Genomic DNA, 14,370 nt, shown 5'->3' on the forward strand with positions numbered 1-14,370 from the left:
ACTATTTTTTTAATATACATACTGCAATCAGACTCTTTTTGATCATATATATATACTGCAATTAAACATGTTTTATAATACAAGTAATAGTCATTTTCAAATAACTAGTAAAAACAAGTAACCACCAAAACAAGTAACATACAAGTATTCACTAGTATATAATTAACCTTCCTATTATCCATATAAGTAACAAGTAACTCTCCTCCCTTAGATTATTCATATAATACAAGTAACCTAACAAATACAAGTAACCCTGCTCCCCCCTCCTATTATTCATAAAAATACAAGTAACTCTTACTACAAGTAACAAATACAAGTAACCCTACTCAATCCTTTTATTCATCAAATTACAAGTAACCCTCCTCCCTCCTATTATTCATAAAAATACAAGTATAAGAACTTTTATAAGTAAGCTAACTTTTACTACTAACTAAAACAAGTAAATCTTATAATTTGATAACCTTTCTTAAAAACATATATCAAACAAGTAACTGCATGTCATTAATATGTAACTTTTACTACTAAGTAAAACAAGTAACTCTGATAAATACAAGTAAAATAACAAGTAATAGAACTGTAATAATGTATATATAAAAATGAATAAAAACAGTATATATCCTACATATTACTACATACCACTATATTAAAAAAAAAAAAAAAGGACTGTAATAATGTATATATATAAAAATGTAAATACAAACTCGACTAAAAGTTTCCTAATTAAAATGATTTACAAATTCCTTACTTATTCCTTGAAGAACGCCTTTGAGCAGCCTCCTTAAAAGGAATAGCACCTTTCTTTTTCTTCGCCTCTTCTGCCATTTTCTCAACAGCAATAGTTGCAGCAACCAGTATGTCTTCTTCTGCCTTATCCTCTTTTTCTATCCCAATGGCATCATCTACTTCTTTTTCAGAAAACAATTTTTTTCCTTCACTAACATTTTTTTTCTTTCCTAGACTTCTCTTTTTGCTTTTAGACAGACTAGCCTTTTTAGCTTCCTTATTAGCCTTTGCGATTTTTTCATTAAGAATGACTTCAGAATAAATCTCTTCATTCTTATTAGCAAAATCAATCAAACTTTCTAAAACATCTTCTCTTCTTAGATTCAAATTGCACAATACCAGAGATGCACATATTTATGCTCTAAAACGCCGTCTCTCCAATGCCTATAAAATAATATACGATAAAAAAAATTTTAAAGTAATTAACATAAAAATAAAAAACAGAAATAAATAAAAATAAAAAAAATGTTTACCTCAGTCAAACCTTTACATCTAAAAGGTTTCCCTTCATATGTAGCAGAATGGTACAAACAAAACACTCCACAATCAAATGTCTCCACAACACACTTTTGAGAGTCTAGTGGAATCATACGAATGTCAAAATTCTTCACAGCTTCTCCATTATCATGGCCTTTAAGAACCAAATATTTTGACATATACAGCCTCTGCAAACAGAACAAGTAACAACCAACAAAACAAGTAATCTAAAGACAAGTAACCTCAACCCAAAACAAGTAACCCCAAAACAAGTAACCCAATGACAAGTAACCTCAACCCAAAACAAGTGATCTCAAAAAAAGTAACCCAAAGCAAGTAATATCATAACAAGTAACTTAACTAACTCATAACAAGTAATCTATTAAAATAAAAATTAAACTCAAAACAATTAACCCAAAACAAGTAACCCCAAAATAAGTAACTTAACTAACTCATAACAAGTAATCTATTAAAATTACAAAATAAACCCAAAACAAGTAACACCAAAACAAGTAACCTCGACCCAAAACAAGTAACCTCAACTCAAAACAAGTAACCTCAAAAAAAAGTAACAATTCATCGGATGAGCATGGTAAATATATTTTACATAAAGTTTTAAGTTTATATATTTGTTTTATGTTTTAATAAAAATTTAACGATTTCATTTTTTTTTTTGATTTCAGCCACTTCCTGGAGATTGGAGTTCTTTTAAAATTCACACATCATGTTAGAGTCTACTGTGGGAATAATGGTAGAGAAGACAGATTCTGGGAAATAAGGGTGATAAGCGTTCCAGAAGATACAGGAAATTGTGGTGGTATGTTGACAGATCGTCAATGGGAAAACTTTGTAGCCACTAACAACATTGTTCCTGGTGACAGACTTGATGTTTACCGTGATAAAAAAAAACCATTTACATTAGAGTTTTTAATGCTGATGGAACTGAAAAGCTTCCTACTGATGGAACTGAAAAGCTTCCTACTGAAGCATAATATAAGTTATTTGTATTAAGATTATGTATGCAATTATGTATGTAATAAATATGCTTCAATATGAAGCATAAGTTTTTTTTATTAAAATTATGCTAGTAATAATATATTTTTATAAAAAATAATAATATATGTATTAAGTATGAAATGTTTATCAGAAACACAATGTCAGATATATGAATAACCCCATAACAAGTAATCCCCAAACAAGTAACTCATAAAAAGTAATCCCCAAAACAAGTAACAATAACAAGTAACTCATAAAAGTAATTCCCAACACAAGTAACAATAACAAGTAACCCCCATAACATGTAATCCCCAAAACAAGTAACTCATAAAAAAATAATACCCATAACAAGTAACCCCATATGAAGTAATCCCCAAAACTAGAAACTCATAACAAATACCCCAATAACAAGTAATTAAAAACAAGTAACTCATAACAAGTAATCCCAAAAACAAGTAATCCATAAAACAAGTAATCCATATAACAAGTAATCCCAAAAACAAGTAACTCATAACATATATTCCATATAACAAGTAATCCATAAAACAAGTAACTCATAATAAGTAATTCCCAAAACAAGTAACAATAGCAAGTAATTCCATAACAAGTAATAAGTAACTCCCATAACAAGTAACTCCCATAGCAAGTAACTCCCATAACAAGTAACTCCCATATTGAAAAACTAAAAAACAAGTAACAAGTAACTCATATTGAAAAACTAAAAAACAAGTAATATACAAAAAGTAACCACAGAACTAGTTACACTAAAAAAAGTAATCCATTTAATAAAATAATAAATAAATGAGCAAAAAAGAATATAATAATAATAAATAGAGAATCCAATATTGAATACTTACTATGTACCAAGTGAGGGTATAATACTCTGTGTGAAATTCATCAAAATTTGTTGAAATTTTCCATTTTTTTGCAGCAGCTTGCCCTTTTTTTGATTTGCCTTGTACTTGGACTTGCATTGAATAAGTTCGATTATCCAAATAGTCAACAGTTTCAGACATGAAATTTATGACAACAGTAGAATAATGTTGTCCATAGTAGATTAGTATGAAAATCTAAAAGAAAAAAAAAAACAGAGAATTAAAAAAAAACAGAGAATCAAACTAGTTATCAAGTTAACCTCTTAAAAATTAAGTGAACAGAACACTTACCAACACAGCATCAAACAATTCACAACATTTCACAGATTCCATCCACATATCCCATGCTCCAAATACTTCATTCTCATATAAGCATCCTTCTCCATTATATAAACAGCATAAAAGAGGCCACTGTATAAAATATAAAAAATAGTAAATATAAATAAATATAATTAAATTTTGAAAAATAAAAAAAGTAGTAAGCAAATTACCATATATTCACCACCAAAAAAGAGTCTTGGATTGTCATTATTTTGTTTATAAACCTCAACATAATTCAATAGGATAAAAAAACAATCCAAAATTCTGCTTGACATCATTTCCTTCTGAAACAACGTCAAAAATTCTTCTCGAGGTAAACTGTAGAACTCATTAAAATATACTAGGAGTTCCCTGTTCAAAAATAATCAAATAAGTAACAAACATAAGTAAGTGTTGAAACGAGTAAATACCGAAACAAGTAACTGCTGAAACAAGTAACTGCTGAAACAAGTAACTACTGACACAAGTAAATGCTGAAACAAGTAACTAATGAAACAAGTAACTGCTAAAACAAGTAACTGCTAAAACAAGTAACTCCTAAAACAAGTAACTAAATAAACAAGTAACACCATATAGTAACAGATACAAACAAGTAACAAAATAAAAAACAAGTAACTCCATAAACAACAAATATATAAAAAGTAACAAATATAAACCCAACACAATAAATAATCACATATAAATAACAAGTAACACCATGTAACAAAAACATATATCAAACAAGTAACACCATATAAATAACAAGTAACACAATAAGTGATACAATTTCAGAACATGCAACAAAAAAAACCATTAAACAAATTATGAGATCTTGACCGTTCCAAAGATTAACATGTCAGACAGTTAAAATAAAGTTATACTTACATAAATAAAAATAAAAAAATAAAAAAAAACTTACGAATCAGACAGTTCTGAATAATTCTGAAGAAAACAATAATCAGCAACCATCAGCCGTAAACTCCTCATTCTTGATACTCTCTTGCAGTTAAGCCTCATAAATTTTGAGATTAACTGTAATTTATAACCACCATACGCACCACAGTTAATATCACAACTTATAAATTCAGCAGACTGTACAGCATTATCATCAGAAATTATATTCTTCTCACCATCAGGCCTCCCTTCATCATCCCAAAATTTCCTAAGAATCTTGTAAGATTCTTCAGGAGTACAACCAGCAACAAAACATGTCAACACTTCTTTTTTTTCTTTCTTTTTTCCTTTTGGCTGAGTAGAATCCTTCTTTTTTTTTCCAGAATTTTTTTTCTCAGGATTCTTTTTCTGAGGTGCTTTTTTTTTGGGATCAGATGATTCTTTCAAGGTATCAACAGGCTGTTTAGACGAGGTACCAACAGCCTGTTTACTAGAAGTAGCATCTTTCACAGAAGTCTCTTGTTGAGACGCAACTTTGTCAAAGGCATTAATATCATTTCTTTGCAACTCTCTAAGCTCTTGAATCCATTCTTGGGTTGAAAGATGAATTACTTCTTCAGGAGGATCTTGATTAATTACACTTTGATGAATGTTATCATGAGACGAACCATCAAAAACTCCTTGATCCAGAATAATCTCAGTTGGATTAATCTCAGTTGAAGCTATTTCTTGACTTGAAATCATAGCCAAACTTTCAAGACTTTGAAAAATATCTTGAGTTGTTCCAACTTCAACATTCTCTTGACTGGATATTAAAACAATATCTTGGCTCGATTTAGCTCCAAAATTTCCTTGGCTACTTGTCAAAACAATGTCCTGACTTGAAACCACAGGACTGTAAACAACAATAGCTTTGTCATTTGTTTTACCAACTTCTGCATTTGAAGCAGAATCAACAGAAACTCCAACACCAGAACCTTCTTGTACCACAGCAGCAACAGTTCTTCCTTCTTCAGAATCATGAACCCCAATTTGTACATCAGCAGCAGTAGATCTTCCTTCTTCAGAATCATGAGGGGCATTTTCATTAATCTGTTCTAGATTAATAGAATGAACGATGTCCTCAACTACTTTTCTTTCACGAGAAGCACCCAATGGATCATCTGAACAAGGGACTTCTTCAACTGAAATTGGTTGAGCAGCAACATCTTTGATAAAATCCTGAAACCCACCAACAGGTAACTGACTTGCAATTGATTCATTTTTAGGTTCAGGGCAAGCAAACAATTTGAATGAAGGCATGTCATCAACAACTTTCTTCATTTCAATGTTTTGTTTCACAATCTTATCAATTTGATCCCAGAATGACTGATCATTATATATTGGATCTAATTGTGATAACACATGAGATTTTTCCTTTTGAGGTTGTGGAGAATGTACTTCAGCAGGTTTCAATTCTTGCTTCATTGATTCAATGTAACGCTCAAATTGATAGGACATTAACTTCATGTCCCTCTGCATGAACATGTAATTCTTTTCCACATCCTGCAATTACATGATAATAACAAATTAATAAAAAAACAAAGTAACCAAAATAACATCATACAAGTAACACAAAAACAAGTAACAATAAAAATACTATACAGCAAAACAAGTAACCCATACAGAATCCTTAACAATTACAAGTAACACCTTAATCACTTTATATAACAAGTAACACCTTAATAACTTTTACATAACAAGTAACACCTACAATCTTTTTCACACCAAAAACAAGTAACCCATAAAATATCTATGCATTTTATATAACCATAAAAAAAGTAACACTCATATATAAAAACAAGTAACAATAAACATATTGTAAGCATAATAAATAACTCCTATTACATAACAAGTAACTAATTATAAACATGTAACCCTTATGCACCCATTATAAGTAACCCCTGATTACATAACAAGTAACAACTAATTATAAAACAAGTAACCCTTCTACACTTTAAAAAGTAACATGTAATACCTAAACAAGTAACCTATAACAAGTAATGCCTAAACAAGTAACCTATAACAAGTAATGCCTAAACAAATAACCTATAACAAGTAACCTATAACAAGTAATGCCTAAACAAGTAACCTATAACAAGTAATGCCTAAACAAATAACCTATAACAAGTAACCTATAACAAGTAATGCCTAAACAAGTAACCTATAACAAGTAATGCCTAAACAAGTAACCTATTAAAAAAATACCTATAACAAGTAATATCTAAATAAAAAAAACAAGTAACCTATAAAAAGTAATACCTAAACAAAAAAACAAGTAAAACACAAAAAATTATGAAAGTAACATGTAACCTATTCACAACATTTAAGTAATCCTCTATAAAAAAAAAACTAGCAAGAAAACTATTAATAAAAACAAGTAACAACAAGTAAGAAAACTATTAATAAAAACAAGTAACTCCAAATAAAAAAACTAGTAAGAAAAACAAGTAACACAAAATTAAAAAAACTAGTAATAAAAACAAGTAACAACAAATAAAAAAACTAGTAAGAAAAACAAGTAACAACAAATAAAAAAAACTAGTAATAAAATCAAGTAACAACAAATTAAAAAACTAGTAAGAAAACTCACATTATTTGCAATTTGACAAATTTCTTCATTTGTCTGAATTTCTGAAGGAATTTGAAATGCAACAACACCAGAAGAACCAGCAATATCCAAATTTTGCACAGCATCAACACTAGCAGAAACCGCTCCATCAACAACTCCGGCATCCAAATTTTGCTCAGCATCAGGACTTGCTCTATCTTCAACTTCGTCATCAGCTCCAACATCTTCAAATCCTTCATCTTCATCATCTTCATCTTGATCATCAAGATCATCTTGAACTGATGAAGGCTTATATTTCTCAACTATCTTTTCAAATTCAGAATCCTTCACAGTCATTCGTCTTTTTTTCAATACATTCTCACTGTCATTCTCATCCTGAGCCATAACAGAAGGATTGTACTTCTCAATGATTTTCTGAATCACATTTTCATCCCCAGCCAACTGTTCCTTAGCATGACCAATATAAAAATCAGCCTTCTTTAAGAAACGCCTTCTTTTGTATTGCTTTTCTTTTACTTCCTGTTCAGCAACACCTTGTTTAGCAACATCTACATCATTTTTTCTTTTCAAACTCTGTTTCTTTTTTTCTTTTTTCTCTTCGTCTCCATCTTTTTTTCCTTCCTTTTTCTCTTCATTTTTCTTTTTTGAAATCAGACTTTCTCTCTTTTTTTCTTTCAAATCTTTTTTATTCTCTTCCTTTTTCTTGTCAACAGATTCTTTCTTTTTTCCCTTCTTTTTTTCTTCTTCCTTTTCTTCTTTTTGCTTCCCAACCTTAACCTTCTCAACAGACTCAATCTTTTTTCCCTTCTTTTTTTCTTCTTTTTCATCTTTTTTCACAGGCTCATCTGCAGCAATAAAATCAGATACAGGATATGTATCCTCATCAAGAATTCCTTGACCATATAGTCCATTTTCCTTTACCAACCTATCTCTAAATGTTTCATCATTCCAATGCTTGATCAGGGGCAGTGAGCTATTAACAGAAAATCCTTCCACTTGAATCCTATGAAAATAACAAATCTGAAGTAACAGAATACATCCAGGCACATACTTTTGTGTAGCAGAACAACTTGCCAATTTGTCACACAAATCATCTAAGACATATTGACACCAGTTGTACTCCTTGATCTGCTTAGTATCCTCCAAAGCAAAAACCAATTTGAAGTCAGCTGATCTATTTGATGTTGGAGCAAGTAATGTAACCATTGCATACATGACAAAGCATTTTTTAAATTCATCATTCCCTTTTTGCATCTCCTTGTCATTTAACATCTTATTCAACAAAAGAGGAACAGATATATCTAATGATTTAGACCCATATAACTTCCTTCAATTTGTCTTCAAATCAGAATGCTGCCTTTTAATAGAAATAGGAACAGATGTTGCTCCCATTGGTATCTTAAATACATCATGAACAACAACAGCTGTAAGCTGAAAACTCTGTCCATTAGGCAAGTCAAGCTTACAATTTTCAGCATCAAATGAACTGCAGAGCCAACGAACCATTTCCGTTGGAAATGAATTCAATTTAATCAATTGTAAACTCCCAAAACCAATAGCTTTTACAGCATTAACTTGATCAACACTTAATTTCTTAAACAACTCCATAACACCAGCAGGTCTACTACGCAAAACAATTTCATCATCCCTAAAACAAAAAAATGAAAATAAAGTGTAACATTAAAATGACAGAATAAGTAACATCATAAAAAAAATAAAACCTTAACAAGTAACACCCACTTTTATATAACAAGTAACACCTACAATCTTTAAAAAGTAAACAAGTAACCCATAAAAGAATAAAACCTTAACAAGTAACACCTTAACAGAGTACTTAACATGAAACACCTTAACAAAGTACTAACCTTAACAAGTAATACCTTTATTACTTTTATATAACAAGTAACACATACAATATTTATTATACAAACAAGTAACACCTAAAAAAATCTATCAATAAATTTTATATAACCATAAAACAAGTAACAATCAAATAAGTAATCTTCATATAAAACAACCCTAACAAGTAAAATTTATATAAGATCTCCACCACAATCTACAAATAAACAGTAACACCTTTAATACTTTTATCACTGCTATACAACATGTAACACTCTAACAAGTAACACTCTAACAAGTAACACTCTAACAAGTAACATTCATTTAATACTTTATCACTCCTATACAACAAGTAACACCTATAAAACAAGTAACCATTCACAAATAACAATAAACTCAGACAAAATTAATTCAATAAACTAATATTAAGCAATAAAAAAGGTGGCAAAAATATAATAAATAAAAAAACTCAAATTCAAATAAATAAACTCAAATTCAAAAATATATTAAACAATAAATAAAAAAACTCAAATTCAAAAATATAATAAAGCACAATTAATTAAAGAAGAATATTTCATACCTCTGGCTACTTTCAACTTTTACAACTTCGATAACTTGACTAGAAGTTGCAACAGGTTTACGACCTCTGCGGGATCGTCTACTCACAATTGCAGGTTTAATCTCAACATCAGGTTTATCTTCTTCCACATCATCCATAGGATTGACATTATCAGAAGGTGGCTGACCAACATTCTCATCAACTTCTTTTGTAATTTCAGCATTCAAATCCACAACATTCAAATCTTCACCATCACTAGCCAAATTCAGATCCTTACCAACACCCTGCTCTTCTTCTAAATCATCTTCATTAAGAATATCCCTACCCCTTTTCCTTAGAACTCTACCAACTTCAACTTCACTAGATGGTTCATTCAAATTAGCATTTGATTCCTCCATAACTACTTCAGTAGGTTTATTCAAACCTTGACTTTGTTCTTCCTGTGTATCATTCAATTCTTCTGTTGAATCAACAAAATAATATCAGCAACACTTCATAAATAATTCCAAGAAACAACTAACAACTGAAAATAAACTATCAATCAAACCATATCATATAAGTAATCCTCTATATACCAAACAACCTAAAAAGTAACACCTATAAAATACATCCACTATAACCAGTATAACAAGTAACACATATATAATACATCCATTATAACCCTTATAACAAGTAACACATATATAATACATACACTATAACAGTAACACCTTTATCATTTACAAGTAACCCTCATATCAAGTAACACTCATATAAGAATAATCTTTCACACAAACAAGTAACCCCTAAGAATGTAAATCAATTTTATACAACACAAAACAAGTAACACATGTAAGTAATCCTCTATATACCAAACAACCTAACAAGTAACACCTATAAAATACATCCATTATAAACCCTATAACAAGTAACACATATATAATACATACACTATAACAGTAACGCCTTTATCATTTACAAGTAACCCTCATATCAAGTAACACTCATATAAGAATAATCTTTCACACAAACAAGTAACCCCTAAGAATGTGAATCAATTTATACAACACAAAAACAAGTAACACATGTAAGTAATCCTCTATATACCAAACAACCTAACAAGTAACACCTATAAAAAACATCCGTTATAACCCCTATAACAAGTAACACATATAAAATACATCCATAAGTAACACATATAAAATACACATAACAAGTAACACCTATAAAATACATCCAATATAACCCCTATAACAAGTAACACATATATAATACATACACTATAAGAGTAACATTTACAAGTAACCCTCATATAACAAGTAACACATATATCATTTACAAGTAACCCTCATATCAAGTAACACTCATATAAGAATTTAATCAATCACAACATATTCACTCTTATATAACAAGTAACAACTACGAAAAAATGAACCATTCACAAAGTAACAATTTAATTAAGCATCTCCAACAACAGAACAAAGTCTAAACCTAAAAATCGAAAAAATAACAACAATAACAATCATAAGAATACAAGTAACCTTTAAAAAACAATAAATAAAGAAATAAAACAATAGAAAAAGAAATAAACCAACAAATTAAACATGTATCACTTCAAACAATTGGGCGAAATACATATAATCAACAAATTAAACACTAGCAAAATATGACGATCAAAAATTGGGCGAAATACATATAATCAACAATCGCAAAAACAACAATAATGTCAAAATTCATGAAAAAATTACGACAATAATGTCAAAATTCATGAAAATATAAAAATTAGGGTTTAAAAATTACCTGATTCAGAAACTTTCTGACAAGAAGATGATCCTTTCTTACCCTTAGGATGAATAATCTTCAATTTAACCATAATTCGAAAATGTAATAATTTTAAAGAAAATTTAGAGATGAGAAAGAGAATTTAGAGAGAAAATTAAGAACGAACGAAGACAGAATCAAGAAAAAAGAGGTGAAATTGCATGAAGAGAGAGAAAAAATGTAAGAGGAGAGAGAAAAAAAAAAGAAATCTGGAGTAGTAATGGCGGTTGATTAGACTTCCGTGTATAATAATGGCGGTTTGGGGAAGTGGGAAACTGGCGTCGTTTCAAAAAAAAGAAAAAAAAAACTGACAAATTCAAATAAAACGGTTGAATATGTAAAATAACGGGTAACGAAATGGGCCCGTTACTTTTTTTATTCAAAGTCCGTTATTTTTTTGGGCCTTAATAGAATGGGCCCGTTATGTATGCTGGCCACACCATGTGGCCAGCCACATACAAAAAGTTGTGAACAAGATTATATTTTTTTTCTTTTTCTTATGTAAATATCACAAAGTCAATGTAAATTAAACGGAGCTAATAATAAAATACGAAGGGAATAGTGAATATGAGAGTAAAAAAATAATACACAAATTAAAAATAATATAATATTAATTAAAAAAATAAATAAAAAAACAGCTTGTCTAACATTTGTTCAAGGACAATGAAGTATGGAGTAGGTAATTTCCAAATGATTAACTCAAAGGCTCAAAGCTAATGATGAAATAGATTGTGTCAAAAAAAAAATAACAAAAAAAAAATGATGATATAGATAATTTGTGTGTATAGTTCAAATTGATAAGGAACAAAAGTTGGCTCAAGTGGTAAGCAACTTGTTAATTAAGGGAGGTCTCGATTTCAAGTCTCACCATATGCCCAAACTCTTGTTCGGAAACTCATCTATCAATCTACCATAAGCTAGGTGTGTAATCCGAGTCGGATGCAAATATAGTCGGAGTAAGCTCGATGAATCAGGTGGTCATGAGGTCATCCTCTAAAAAAAAACATTGTAAAAATTGTTACTTTTTCACAGAGTAACATACCAAGAGAGTACTTGAACTTGGAAGTATTTTCTGTTCTTGTACCTCCAAAAATTGATACAAACAAAGACAAGATTGGCTTGGCGGAAAGATGAAGATGTCGAAAATTGGTGGATTTGGTAATCTTCTTCACCTTTCTTCTCCTTTTCATTCCTTATTTCTGTGTTCTCATTTTCAATTTCATTCTAATTTCCATTTTTTCTTTAATTATGCAACTGCTTCCCATCAATTTCATGCTGTTGATGTAGATTTAGATGACCCCAAATTGTTCCTGAAATTTGTTAGACAACAATCCAAATTAGGGTTTACTAATGTTGAAAATCCCCTTTCCCTCTTTCATCGTATGAAATTGATGCGCCCTCTTCCTTCTATCATTGATTTCTGTATTTTATTTACTGCTATGTTGAAGATTAAACCCCACCCACCTTTCTCCACTGTCATTTCTCTCTCTAGGCAGCTCCATTTGTTAGGTGTTCATCCAAATGATTATTCCCTTAACATCCTCGCTAATTGCTACTGTCGTTTGAACTTTATTAATTTTGGGTTTTCTATTCTCGCCAATTTTATTAAGCTTGGTTATCAACCTGATATTGTCACCTTCACTACTCTCATCAATGGCTTCATTAATACTCATCAATTCGACAAAGCCGATGATTTGTTCGATAAAATTCTCAAGCTTGGCTTTCAACCCACATTAGTCACCTATGGTTCTATCTTCAAAGGTCTCTGTAGGTCCGGTGATAATGCCGGTGCTCTCAAACTCCTTAGAAATATGGAGTCTTATGGCCATTTTATGCCTAATCTTGTCATTTATAACACCATCATTGATAGTCTCTGTAAAGACCAGTTATTACCTCAGGCTCTCCATCTTTTCAAGGAGATGAAAGCCAAGGGAATTTTCCCTGATGTTGTCACCTATAATACCTTAATTCGAGGTATGTACACTTTGGGGCAACAGAAAGAGGCTCAAGAAATGCTGACTGAGATGTTGAGGAACAACATAACTCCTGATGTTGACACCTACAACATGTTGATTGACATGTATTGTAAAGATGGCCAGGTTGGTGAAGCACGGGACATTTTTGTTCACATGACTGAGAAAGGATTTGTTCCCGATATCATCACTTACAACACTCTGTTAGATGGGTATTGTTTACGTGGTGAGATGGATGAGGCAGAAAAGCTTATGGATTTGATGGTTAAAAATGGTTGCAAACCTGATGTAGTTACTTACAGCTGCTTAATCAATGGCTATTGCAAGTCTAAAAAGATAGACAAAGCTCTTGGTCTGCTCCAAGTAATGCATTGTAACGGATTATCCCCTAATGTTGTCACGTATAACACTCTTATAGATGCTTTGTGCAAAGACAACCAGCTCAAGCTTGCACACCAGTTTTTCGAGGAAATGAAAGCTCATAGACTAAAGCCAGATGTAAGCACTTGGAGATCGTTGCTTAATGGCATGTGTAAGAATGGACAAATAGATGAGGCAATCGCTACAATGAAGCAAATGGAGATTACTGGAGTGTTCCCTGATATTATTACATACAGTATCCTAATGGATGGTCTGTGTGAAGCTAGGCGCCTTAGAGAAGCGATGGATATTTTCACTTCTCTGTCAGCGAAGTGCTTACAGCCCGATGTGATCAGTTACAATACAATTGTAAAAGGATATTGCAAAGAGGGTTTGCTAGATAAAGCTACTAAACTTGTAGAGGAAATGGAGGACAACGGATGTTCTCCTAATGAATATACCTACAACACTATTATTAAAGCATATCTTTCTGGTAAGGATGTCAGCAAGGCGTTGGAACTAGTCAATACCATGAGAGTAAAAGGGTTGGCTGCGGATGCTCAAACGGCTTCTTTATTTGTCAGCTTCATAACTTATCATGCTGTTAGCGATTCAGACAAGGCTTTGGTTCGAAAGTACTTTGAGATATGAATTGTAAGGTTTTTGGTTCTTGATTTTTTAAAATTATGGTTTATATTTATATTCTGCGTCTCTGGTAACACCCCCCCCCCCCCCCCCCCCGCGTCTCCCTCTCTTTCTGTGGTTAAACTTTCTTCCATACCAAGGGTGTAACAATAAGTGTTGAGAGGCTATAATTCCTGAAACTAGTAATTCATATAGGAGATGTAGTTTCTCTTGCTCAGGGTGTATGAGATGGTGAAATTACCTTTTATTCAGTCTTGT

The 14,370-nt window shown here is 31.1% G+C and overlaps 1 protein-coding gene across 1 annotated transcript; it reads left to right on the forward strand.

The window, feature by feature from the left end:
- The first annotated feature begins 12,138 nt into the window (after window positions 1-12,138).
- Window positions 12,139-14,167, forward strand: LOC145605350 (uncharacterized). The gene has a single exon (XM_081661387.1). The coding sequence runs from the start codon at window positions 12,265-12,267 to the stop codon at window positions 14,116-14,118; it is 1,854 nt and encodes a 617-aa protein (XP_081517513.1). The 5' UTR covers window positions 12,139-12,264; the 3' UTR covers window positions 14,119-14,167.
- The last annotated feature ends 203 nt before the right edge of the window (window positions 14,168-14,370 follow it).

Source organism: Chenopodium album, chromosome 22 (assembly GCF_948465745.1).
Source record: "Chenopodium album chromosome 22, dcCheAlbu1.1, whole genome shotgun sequence".
NCBI lineage: Eukaryota > Viridiplantae > Streptophyta > Magnoliopsida > Caryophyllales > Amaranthaceae > Chenopodium > Chenopodium album.

Bases quoted from the DNA above. Each gene is read 5' to 3' on its own strand.
- LOC145605350 (XM_081661387.1), top strand. From the start codon at position 12,265: ATGAAGATGTCGAAAATTGGTGGATTTGGTAATCTTCTTCACCTTTCT.